Source organism: Talpa occidentalis, unplaced genomic scaffold (assembly GCF_014898055.3).
Source record: "Talpa occidentalis isolate TD23 unplaced genomic scaffold, MPIMG_talOcc4v2.1 talOcc4.14, whole genome shotgun sequence".
In the NCBI taxonomy this organism is placed as follows: domain Eukaryota; kingdom Metazoa; phylum Chordata; class Mammalia; order Eulipotyphla; family Talpidae; genus Talpa; species Talpa occidentalis.
This window is the reverse complement of record NW_023601433.1, coordinates 84,819,300-84,832,178: the sequence shown is the minus strand read 5'-3', so window position 1 is coordinate 84,832,178 and position 12,879 is coordinate 84,819,300. Positions and strand designations below refer to the sequence as shown.

The following is a 12,879-nucleotide window of genomic DNA, read 5'->3' as shown; positions in this document are numbered from 1 at the left end:
GCAGGTCTCTCCTATCTCACCTGCTGCTCCCTTTAGCAGTGTATTTCAGTAGATCCACCTGCTCTGCTCCCCACTCTGTCTCTGGTGAATCCTCTCACCCCCAACCCCTGCACCTCTGGCCTGCACCTCAGCTCTTGTATGCATATATAAATAAATTTTAAAAAACAAACTGAAACTGAAGAAAAAACACTTCAATAATTATAAAATATAAATGGGACTAAAACGGAGCTACAAATAAATTCTGACAGATAACATGACATGATTACTCCCAATTTTGTTATTTGATTATTACAGAGCAATGAACTCTTTCTTTAAAAAGTAATGAATAATCCTGTATATATAAAATGTTGCATAATAATACAAGCAGACTTTATTGCTTGTATTAAATTTAATGATCTAAGTATTATAAAGTAACCACCAGTTCATAATTGGTAACCTAAACCCTATTTTTGTATTCACTTTTTATTTTTTTTATTTTTTAAAGATTTATTTATTTATTTATTTATACGAGCACTGGGTACAGTCAGAAGCACAGGAGGGTGAGAGAATTCACCAGAGCCAGAACAGGGAGCGGAACAGGCAGACTGATAAAGTACACTGCTGAGGGGAGCAGTGGACGCGGCAGGAGAGGTCTGCACGCCATGTGGGACCCTCGCCCGGTGGCCGGGGATTGAACCGGCGCTGCAGAGGCTGTGGGCAGCTTCGTAGCCCAGCGCTCAACTGCTGCGCCACCGGGGAGGCCATGTGTATTCACTTTTTTTTTTTTTTTAATCTTTTTATTTTTTTTTTTTTATAGAGGCATGTTTTATTTATTTATTTTGTTTGTTTGTTTGTTTTGTTTATACATGCACTGGGTACAGTCAGAAGCGCGGGAGGGTGAGAGAATTCACCACAGCCAGAGCGGGGAGCAGAGCAGGCAGAAGGACCGAAGTACACTGCTGAGGGGAGCAGCGGGCGGCAGGAGAGGTCTGCGCGCCATGTGGGATCCTCCGCCGGTGGCCGGGGAGCAGCCGGGGATCGAACCGGCGCCGCAGAGGCCGCGGGCAGCTTCGCAACCCAGCGCTCAACCACTGCGCCACCGGGGAGGCCCTGTGTATTCACTTTTTAAAAAGATTTCAGAAAGGAAAAAAACTCTGTTTATGTTTGTTACAGTATGTGTGTGACAGCCAGTATAAGAAAAGGAAATCAATGCAAGGGTCCATTAAACAGGTGCCAGGTTAAATGAATGACAGTACATTTCTAAAATGGAGTGCTTAAGTCACTCAAAAGAATGTAATAGATCTATATATACTATATATGAAAAGACACCCAAGAATCTTTTTTAAAACTTCTAATTCTCTGGATTTTTTTTATTGCTTTTTTTTTTTTGAGGTACACTGCTTTCCAACACTGTATATGATTCAGGGGTATCAGTTCCTAACTCTTAAATGTATGTTACCATCATCCTACCACCAAGGAACCCATAGTGCTACCCACCACAGCCCACTGGACTCCTCCTCCCCAAATACTAAGTTGCAAATCATGTTTATGTTAAACTTTTGCATTAAATAATAGGAGTGATTATGTTAGACATCCGCAAAAATAAATCCGAAAGGGAAGACAACACAATGTATGAAGAGTTATTCGTGGGTCAATTTTATCTCAATTTCTTGAAAAAGAAAAAACAAGTTATTTCTGGGATGAGAACAAGGGGCTAATGCTATCTACACCATTCATTTCTGCACTATTTTAAATTTTTACAATGGACATGTTTATATTTTATATTTCTTAAATGAAAAAATCTTGCTTTGAAAGGATACACTACTGAAATAGAAAAAGAGATTTCAATTAGGTTTTCAATGAAATCCTTGCGCTGTGACATATCAACAGGTGCCAATATAATGTAGAAAAGATGACTTACTGTTCACCTTCAGCAGGAGGAGTCCACGCCTCTTCAATAAGTCGAAAGACAGAATCGAAATAAGTCAGATAGAACTGCCAGTCATCTGAGCTAAAATCAGATTGAATGGTACACACAAGATTATACTCAAGTTGTGACAAATCTTCCTTAGGACCCGTTAATATTCAACTTATTTTCTATATTTTAGTTATATTTTAGTCTTCCCTCAGCCCTCCCTCAGCACTTCCTCTGCAGTCCTAAAAGGACAGCATTTCAGAGGCATTTTCAAAGGAAAAAACTTTTAAGAGGCTATAGTCTTTCCTTCAATAAAATAACCAGGTCTAGAAAACTAATACTCTTAACAGAAAACTCCCCCGCATTACTATGTCCTAAAAAGGAATGGGGAGACGCTCCTTTAAACCAATACAGAATTTGGCGAACTAGTAAGACCTAATACTAGATGGCACCCTGATGGCGTAAGTAACATAATTCTAGAACTCTTCACTGAAAGATAAAGGTTCATCAAAACTTTAAAAAATAGAGCCTCTTTGGTGGCGCAGGGGTTAAAGACACAGCGCTATCAAGCTATCTCTAGCCACTGCAGGACAAGTTTGATCCCTGGCCAGGGAGCTGACCCACATGGCGCAGCAGGCCTCTCCTTTCTCACCTGCTACTCCCTCAGCAGTGTATTTCAGTAGATTTGCCTGTTCTGCTCCCCACTCTGTCTCTGATGACTCTTCTCATCTCCCTCCTCTGCTCCTCTGGCCTACACCCCAGCTCTTGTATACATAAATAAATCTTTACCCTCCCAAAAAGAGATCTGACACTATACACAGAAATTTCAAAAGACATATACAAAAAATAAAATCAACAGTGAGCCCTGAGCGCCCCACTCATGTTTCAGTCCAAAAGAAACCTCTACTCACTTTTTCAGTAAGAGGCGCCGGGAAAGAGCATTGCACTCTGGCCACCTGCTCAGCTTCTTATACATGGCCATGCACTTATTTTCCCGACTTTGAATCTCACTGGTCAACTTTTCTACAATTAAAAGTTTTAGAAATTGGTAAGCTGATTTCATTTTTGTTCAGAAAGCAGAATATAACGTCCAAACACAAGAAGGAAAATGTCAGCAGCTCTGTGTCCACCTGTCTCTATGCAGGCACCTCTTTTCCCTTTCTCTTCTTCATGATAAACCTAAGATGCAGATTTTGCCTCCAGCCTGTATCTATGCATTTGTCTCTTTCTTAATAAACCTGACCCTTTCAAAATGCAGCTATATGTCTGTGTCTATGCAGGTATCATTTCAAATCTTTTTCCTAAAAAAAATTTTTAAAGTGGGAAAAAGGGACCTCCCTGGTGGCGCAAGAGGTTAAGCACCACCCTATGAAGCAGTCTGCAGCCTCTGCGGCACAAGTTTGATCCCCAGCTGGCCAGGAGCAACCCACATGGCGCAGCAGACCTCTCCTGTCTCACCCACTGCTCCCCTCAGCAGTGTATTTCAACAGTCTGCCTGTTCTGTTCCCCACTCTGTCTCTGGTGAATCCTCACCTCCACCCCGCATCTCTGGCCTGTACCCCAGCTCTTGTATGCATAAATAAATAAATGTTTAAAAAATAAAATAAAGTAGGGCCTCCCCGGTGGCGCAGCGGTTGAGCGCTGGGTTGCGAAGCTGCCCGCAGCCTCTGCGACGCCGGTTCGATCCCCGGCTGCTCCCCGGCCACTGGAGGAGGGTCCCACATGGCGCGCAGACCTCTCCTGCCACCCGCTGCTCCCCTCAGCAGTGTACTTCGGTCCTTCTGCCTGCTCTGCTCCCCACTCTGGCTCTGGTGAATTCTCTCACCCTCCCGTGCTTCTGACCGTACCCAGTGCATGTATAAACAAAACAAACAAGCAAACAAATAAATAAATAAAAAAAATGCCTCTAGAAAAATTAAAAAATAAAATAAAGTGGGAAAAAAAGGAAAAGGTCACATTTTCTAATTTACTCTTAGAAAAAGGGCCATTATTATATAAAAAAACTACTTTCTTACTAAAAATGATTTTGATAGAGGGAAAAAAGTATATTCCAGATACTAGACTTTCATAATGATTTTTTCCCCATAAAAGACATGGCTGCATAATGTACTGAGTTGAGGATCTAGTACATGGATACACTTATAAAACCCAAAAAAATGTAGGGACTAGCACATTTAGTTCACAGACAGACTTTCCATTCATACAAATCCAAAACATCAAATAAACCTGGACTGAAATGGGATGAGTAAGGTGAGATGTTAGAAGGAAAATAAAAATTTTAAAATAAAAATAATCAAATTTTGTTCCAACAACTAGTTTTGTTCCCAAAAACTAGGTCTATATTTCTGGCTAAATTAGATATGCTCTGTCATTCAGAAAAGCTCAGCAGACCAAGGATACTAAGAATTCCACTATGAACTTACTATAGAAATCTAAATTTTAACTATCAATCCACATAAACTACAACCTTGCCGAATAAAAATTAAAAAGGCTGACTTGTATCAATGTGCAAGGAGGCTGAAGTTAGAAAGCAACACTAAAAAAAAAAAAAAAAACCTTCTACATTTTTTTTCCTGAAAACTTTATTTGGTTTTTTTCTTCTATCATTGCCATTTTACTTTTTATATAATTAATTAGTTTTATCACTGCACAGTCCAGTAAAGGATATAAGTACATATATGAAACAAAGTCTTTTTCATGACTGTTCCTACTAATCTACAGTTTAATCATTCCCAACTATAAAGGCACAATCAAAAAAACAGGTTTACTAAAGAAACCATAACTACAGTTACAGGAATTTCCTCTAAGGAAATCATCAGAGATGTTTATAAATACTTAGGAACAAAAATCTCTCATAAATCTCAAAAAACCAGAGAAATGGTCAAGACTATTTATGAAGTTCCCACAAATCAGTTTTCCAACAAAAAGGGAAGAAGTATTTTCACAACAGTGGAAAAGGGCTAACTTCTTGAACAGGTAAAGGGCTCTGTGAATCAATAAGATAATTAACCAAGTATTCTGAAATAGAAAAGGGATAAGCAGTTCAGAAAAAAAAAAAATATTTATAGCTTTTAAACAAATGAAAAAAAGAATTATATTCCCTCATACTTATATTTAAAAAAAAAGCAGCTTCTGCTTAGGAAATCAGACTGCCTTATTGTAAGATTTTTTTATTATCATATTGAGAAATATAAAAAGCTTGAAATAACATTTTAACAATAAAATGTGCCACGAAACATGCCTTCTCACATACTGATAGTAAATATACATAGCTTCTTGGAGGGTAATTTGGTTTGCAGCAAAGATATTTCTTGCAAAGAGCCTAAATATCCATCAAGGACTAAGTAAACTGTCTACATTTATACTGAAAAAGACTAAGCACATAAGAGTGTCAGGAGGAGGGACACAGCTCTCAGAAACACTGCTAAGAAACCAAAAATATCAGTATAAGTATAGGCAGAGCAAAGTTTACAAACTCAATGTCTTTAGCACAGGCAAGTAGACAAAGAATACTTGTATCTAGAGTACAAATCCAGACTAGGGAGAGGCATTAATATTGAAAAATCGTAAAAGAAAAAGTTATTTTAAAAGAAACATTGTGTAACTGAAAAAGATAACTCTCTATGGACCAAGAACAGAATGTTCTTGTTTGGTTAAAAATAAGAAAGAGGGGAAGGGGTATTGGTAGCGGGATATACAGGAAAACCTATAGGACTGAAGATCTAGGGTATAATCTTTCACATTCCTTGAACTTACTGAATTCATGAATTATTTTCAATTAAAATTTATTTTAAAATATAAATGTACAAAATACAGAAAAGTCTAGAACATAAAATAATCACAAGTGATATTTCTGTTTTTTCATCTTTGTGTTTCTGTATGAGTAAGAAATTTTCCACCATATTTTTGTTTAAAAAGGGAAGAAAAACCAACAAAACTTGTAAAATTACCTCCCAATTTTCCTCTTATGACATCCAAGGCTTCCTGGTACTTTCCCAACCGTTCCAGGATCATATAATAAAGCTCAACCTTAAAGAAAAATAAAGAAGTGCAACCACTGAAACTCTAGAGTAATAAAGACATTCATGTGCTTTTCAAAAGAACACTGAGAGTAAATCAACAGTAAAAGTCAGACAGCAGTATCTCCCCAACCTACACACAGCTCAGCCTGGAGTACTGAGCTGCAAACAGCCCAGCGTTCATTATACATCAGCTAGCGGCTTCCAAAATTTCATGTTTTTGCAAAAATTTCATGTTTATCAGCTCTTTAACTGGAAAAGGCAACAGTTTATAATACTTTAGCAACAAAACAACGCAAATGCAAATACAAAAGTAGGACATTAAAATTACTCACTTCAGCCTCAGCTTCTATCTTGTCCTCTTTCACCATTTTTTCTACCATTCTCTCAGCAAGGGGCAGAAACATAGTTTTTGAGAGGTTTTCATCCTGTGCTGATATAGACTAGAAGAGAAAATTTAATGTTGCCTTCTAATTTCTCCGTATTTGCACAATGTTACGCTATTATCATGCAGACCATTATTAACTCCAGCACATTAATCATCAATCCACTTTGTTAAATATCAGACCTAATTTGAACTTGTTAAGAAGAGACATTAGAGCGGTTTGCCTTATAAGAGAGTCCTAAAAATTCATTATCTTTTGTATTCTTAAAATAATGAATGTCGGGCCTCCCTGTAAGCGCAAGGGGTTAAGCACCGCACTATGAAGGAATCCGAAGCCTCTGCAGCACAAGTTTGATCCCCGGTCGGCCAGGGAGCAATCCACATGGTACAGCAGACCTCTCCTGTCTCCCCGCTGCTTCCCTCAGCAGTGGATTTCAGTAGGTCCGCCTGTTCTGCTCCCCACTCTGTCTCTGGTGAACCCTCTCACCCCCCACATCTCTGGCCTGTACCCCAGCTCTTGTGTGCATAAGTAAATAAATAAATCTTAAAAAAAAAAAAAAATACTGGGGCCTCCCCGGTGGTGCAGTGGTTGAGCACTGGGCTGCAAAGCTGCCCGCAGCCTCTGCAGCATGGGTTCGTTCCCCAGCCGCCGGCAAGGGTCCCACATGGCACGACAGACCTTTCCTGCCACGCCCACTGCTCCCCTCAGCAGTGTCTTTCGTCAATCTGCCTGTTCTGTTCCCCGCTCTGGCTCTGGTGAATTCTCTCGCCCTCCCGTGCTTCTGACTATACCCAGTGCTTGTATAAATGAATAAATAAATCTTAAAAAAAAAAAAAATACTGAATGTCTACAATATGACCTGAATTTTAAATGCCTTTTTCTAAAAATATATTAAGAAAGGGAATGCACATAGTTTGTTATATATATTGGGAACATATCATCAGGTATTTGAAAAGTATTGCATGTCTTTTTCAGATTTCAAGTACTAGAAGGGAAATGTCAATTCCTTCTATTTATACAGCTACAGTGCCCTTAAATTGATCATTAATATCAACGTATCATATCAACAACTTTAGCACTGTCAGATTCTCCTTAGAGCTCATTTACTCTGTAGAACTTTCAAAGTACCTATTATGTTTATTTCATAAATAAATTAAGGTTAAAAGATTCCTCATCACCCCTCCAAGATGGAGGTGAAGCCACTATTTGAACACAGATGTATCCAATCCCATTGTCTCCCTGTTCTGAATTCTATTATTTTAATCTCTTCTTCCCCACCCTCACATACATAGTAGCTCAGTCTGCACCTTTGCTCTGGGAAATGAACATCTCATTTCTGCAAAAGAACAAAATGAGGCCTCCCTGGTGGTGCAGCAGGTTGAGCACCGCGCTGTGAAGCTGTCCACAGCCTCGGCAGTGCGGGTTCGATCCCGGCCGGTCGTCAAGAATCCCATATGGTACAGCAGACCTCTCCTGTCTCACCTGCTGCTACCCTCAGCAGTGTGTTTCGTCAGTCTGCCTGTTCTGTTCCCCATTCTGTCTCTGGTGAATCCTCTCACCCTCCCGCGCCTCTGGCCTGTACCCCAGCTCTTGCATAAAAATAAATAAATCTTTAAAAAAAAAAAAAAAAGAACAAAATGAGTGAGGCTCATAAAGCAGACATGCTAATACAGAGCCATGCAGTTCATGACCTGTTCATTAAATAACAAGATTGTCTTAAAGACAGATCTCAGGTCAATATCAAATATTTTGAGACTCAAAATTGATAAAATACTCCAGCAATGGTTCTAAGATGCAGGGGAAATAGTCTGTGCGGCACACAAAAATGATACACCAAGTCTTAAGGAATAAAGGAATACCGAAACTCCCCATGAAATCAATGACAATATGTAGAGCCCTCATATGCTACAACAGTTACTCACAGTGTTCAGAAGATACATGAAGGACAATAGTTGTATACAAATATAAGAACAAACCTCATTACCATCCTGAATGCCATACTCACCTGCATAATTAAGCTCATCACAGACCAAAAGTAGTAAGGGTTTTTGGGGACAATCTTATATAGAGCCATGCCAGCCTGAAAGAGAGCCATAAATTTTTAATTTAGAAAATATACAGAAAGCACTTAATGATCTAGAGTATGTGGCAAGTTTTCTAGAAGAAAAGCAACACATTTACATATTCCAGTATATGCCCAGTGACTTGGACATTCATTACCGGAAAGCAATAGAGGCAATCGTGACAACATACTTTATAATACTGGGAATAATATTTCATGTTTTGAACCAGATTTCTGAAATTAAAGCCTATTATTTCTAGAAAATACTACAATGCACTATAGTTCTGGTAGACTACCAACCAAACACAAAATTTGGCTTATGAATGTACATCAATAAACTTTACTGAAGACATCATACTAACAAGTTATAATAAAAATAAAGAAATCAGGACAATATATTAAAACTTCAAAATCAGAAAAGATTACTATTAAATAGTTCAAAAATTAATTTTTAGTTTAGGGAAGAATGGTATTTGGAGATACCACTATTCAGTGTGATAAGTATAACATACAAATACTAAAAAGCAGGGACATGACAAGAAAGAGCGGAGTACATCTATGTATTTATCTCAGGTAAATGGGCAAGTGAGTTAATCAACTCTAAATAGGGGCAAAATGAACAAAATGTTAAAGAAATAATGACAAAAACAAAAAAAATAATAATAAACATATTAAAGAAAGAAAAGTCCAGGAACACAATTTGATATAAACACATAGGACATTTGGCTAAAACAAAACGGCCTCCCTGGTGGCGCTGTGGTTGAGCGCTGGGTTGCGAAGCTGCCCGCAGCCTCTGCCACGCTGGTTCGATCCCCAGACCTCTCCTGCAGCCCGCTGCTCCCCTCAGCAGTGTATTTCAGTCAGTCTGCCTGTTCTGTTCCCCACTCTGTCTCTGGTGAATCCTCTCAACCCCTGCACCTCTGGCCTGTACCCCAGTTCTTGTATGCGTAAATTAAAAAAAAGTTTTAAAAAAATAAATAAAAATGTGCTAACTAGATCCAGAAAAAAAAAAAAAAAAAGTCAGCCATTCTGGGCCTCCCCTGTTGGCGCAGCGGTTAAGCGCTGGACTGCGAAGCTGCCCACAGCCTCTGCAGCGCCAGTTCGATCCCTGGTCACCGGCAAGGGTCCCACATGATGTGCAGACCACTCTGCCGCATGCGCTGCTCCCATCAGCAGTGTATTTCGGTCCCTCTGTCTGCTCTGCTCCCTGCTCTGGTGAATTCTCTCACCCTCCCGCGCTTCTGACTATACCCAGTGCTTGTATAAATAAATAAATAAATAAATAAATAAATAAATAAATAAATAAATAAATAAATAAAGTCAGGCATTCCAAGCAATGGGGATTATTCCCCTGATAAATATATAAATCTCAGCAGGCTATACACAGTGAAATTTACAAATTAGATGTAAACTTTAAAATTAATCATTCTATAATCAGTTCATATTTTGCTCTTGGATTTCTGCCCATTTTTTTTTTTTTAAAGATTTATTTATTTATGCATACAAGAGCTGGGGCACAGGTCAGAGGTGTAGGGGGGTGAGAGGATTCACCAGAGATAGAGTAGGGAACAGAGCAGGCGGACTGACCGAAGTACGCTGCTGACAGCAGCAGCGGGTGAGTCAGGAGAGGTCTGCTGTGTCATGTGGGTTGCTCCCTGGCTGGCGGGGTATCAAAATTGTGCTGCAGAGGCTGTGGACAGCTTCATAGATCGCGTCTTAACCCTTTGTGCCATCAGGGAGGCCCTCTGCCCATTTTCTGAAGAAATAACATCAATCTGATACAGAGGAACCACTTGAAGCTGACCTATCAGAACCAAATAAAACATACCATCAGGCCACAAAAGAACATCAAATTTACCCAAATAAAACATTTAAAGAACTTAAATTTTTATTTTTATTTTTTTAAGGATTTAAAGATTTTTTTTCTTTAAGACTTATTTATTTATTTTGTATAAGCACTGGGTACAGTCATAAGCACGGGAGGGTGAGAGGATTCACCAGAGCCAGAGCAGGGAGCAGAACAGGCAGACTGATGAAACACACTGCTGAGGGGAGCAGCGGGCACGGCAGGAGAGGTCTGCGCGCCATGTGGGACCCTCGCCAGCGGCCGTGGATTGAACCGGCACTGCGGAGGCTGCGGACAGCTTCGCAGCCCAGTGCTCAACCGCTGCACCACCAGGAAAGCCCAATAGTTCATTTTTAAAACACACAAAGATACCTGATCTCCCCAGACAAATACATAGATTCAGTTCTATATACATGAGTATAGCACAGCACAGCACACCACCCACCTACGCCCACCCACCCACACACTGCAATTAAGTCACATTAAAGAGACCTTCACCAATAATAGCAAATCTTACAGCCCAGGAAGTTTGGAGATTTACCTGTTGCATCTTCTTGTATTCACCCACTCTGGCATAGGCCATGAAGAGATGAGAGTGATACTCCTCACTATTGGGAACTTTCTTCACAGCTGCCTCATAAAGTTTTGTAACTAATTCCGCTAAGATAAAGAGAAATAGGATTTTCTTTAATTATTGATATATAATTTGGACCTCAAGAGCATTTGGGGGTGGGGGGATGGGAGAATCTGGTATCTCCATCACTAAAGAAGGTACTTGCTCTGCCTCATCTGATCACTGATCACTACTCCTCCTGGTTCAGATGAAGCATAATTTGAGTAAGGCCTCCCCATCAGGTTCACAATATACAAGACCCTAACTCCAACCCCTAACACTTTGAGCTCTAACCACATCAAACTACTTGTACTTCCACTAGTCTCCATGCCTTCACCTAGTTCCCTCTGCCTAGATGCTCCTTTCTTCTCTTTCTATGCAGTGACCATCCTCTAAGACCCAGTTCAAATGTAATACTCTCTGCAAGACTTTCCCTGAACACCATCTCGGCTCCTCCACTGCAGTGTGGTCATTACTTTGCTCTGCCATCTTTAATATTTTATATACCCCTCATAGTATTTATTAATATGCAGTGCAATACACTATCTATTGCCCTAGTTCCCCTTACAGACTAACATGAAGGCAAAAAGAACATCTTTTATCTTTGACTCTGATGCAGTATTTATTATTGAGAAACGTTCAACTAATACTTGGGACAGATAAATGAATTTTCTTCAAAACACTGGAGAAGAATCTATATCCCTAAGTCAACATAATCCTTAAATAAGCAGATATAATACTTCAACCCTTAAGTTTTATTATAATAAAGAACAAAATTGAACTATAACATTTTTGGCCTACTATGCTGGCAAATTTTTATTTCTTTTTTTCCGGTTTTATTGAAGAATAATTGGCATATAACAATTGTATATTTTAATATATACAATATGATGGTTTGATCTTAAAGTCTAAGAATACCAAGTGTGTTGACAAGAATGTGAAGCAATCAGAACTCTTGCATATTACTAGTGAAGTAGTAAATTTAGAGAACAAGTTGACATTGTCTTTATCTTTAAGTTGAATATACATATACCCTCCAACCTGGCATCTCCACTCCTAGATAGAGTGTAGTCACCACTTTTGTGGAAAATGAATGAATCACTTGGATATTGGATGAAAAATGTAAGTCACAAGTCTTTCACAGCATGAACCCATCTACATTAAGTTCAAAATTAAGTAAAACTAGTAATGTGTTACTCAGAAAAACCAATGTGGTAAGATTGAAAGAAATCCAAGAGAATAAAAAATAATCAAAATAGCAAGGACTTCTTGGGAGGTGAAAGGGGAAATAAGATTGATATGAAAAACACAGGAAGCCTTCATATTGTTGATTATTTCTAAAGTTGGTGGTAGGTTCATGAATGCTCATTATCCCACATCAAGTAAAATATATTCTTTCATAATATCTTATGACTACAGTATGCATGTATTATTTTAAAATGAAATATTTAAGAAGTCAACAATGAAAACCTGGAAGACAACTGATTTACAGGTGAATGACAGACTATCTAAATATGCTTATAAATAACCTGGCAGGGGGAGGGACATAGGTAAAGTTAGCCAATGGTCAATAAATTGCTGAAGGTATGTAATGGGTAAAGTGGGTTTTATTACACTATTCTCCGTTTTTGTCTATGGCTAAGGATGATAATTCTTTCATTTAGCACATCAAAATGTCACAAATGAAACTCAAGTCGTCATTCCAGTTCCAGGGTCCTACTACATGTATCCTTTTTGTCTACAGTCTTCTCACGCCAACAGTTTAGCCACTTGCCATTCACTCAAATCATGAGTGATAGGTAAGTCAGACAGAGAACTTAATCAAAAATATCCAAAACTTAAAAGTTCAGCTTTAAAACAATGAAAAGAAAGAAACATACGTCGATGCATCTCTCTGTAAAGAATAGTCAGTGCCTGTAGCGAGTTGTCATCTGTGGGTTCAAGGGCTGCCACCTCCTGTGCCAAGGTGAAGGCCTCCTCTTGCTTTCCAGTTCTCTGTAAACCAATTGCCTTTAAGACCTGAGAGAAAGGAAAGTCAGATCAGCTTTATTTTTTTTCA

The 12,879-nt window shown here is 39.0% G+C and overlaps 1 protein-coding gene across 2 annotated transcripts in view; it reads right to left on the bottom strand.

Moving 5' to 3' along the window:
* NAA25 (N-alpha-acetyltransferase 25, NatB auxiliary subunit) overlaps positions 1-12,879 on the bottom strand; it is a 59,880-nt gene that overhangs the window by 34,721 nt on the left and 12,280 nt on the right. For both annotated transcript variants that reach the window (XM_037511142.2, XM_037511143.2), the window contains exons 3-9: positions 12,701-12,839; positions 10,749-10,867; positions 8,305-8,379; positions 6,249-6,356; positions 5,845-5,923; positions 2,806-2,917; positions 1,901-1,990 (exon numbers count right to left, since the gene is read on the bottom strand). In XM_037511142.2, the coding sequence (XP_037367039.1) occupies positions 1,901-1,990; positions 2,806-2,917; positions 5,845-5,923; positions 6,249-6,356; positions 8,305-8,379; positions 10,749-10,867; positions 12,701-12,839 (722 nt within the window). The remainder of the gene's footprint in view (positions 1-1,900; positions 1,991-2,805; positions 2,918-5,844; positions 5,924-6,248; positions 6,357-8,304; positions 8,380-10,748; positions 10,868-12,700; positions 12,840-12,879) is intronic.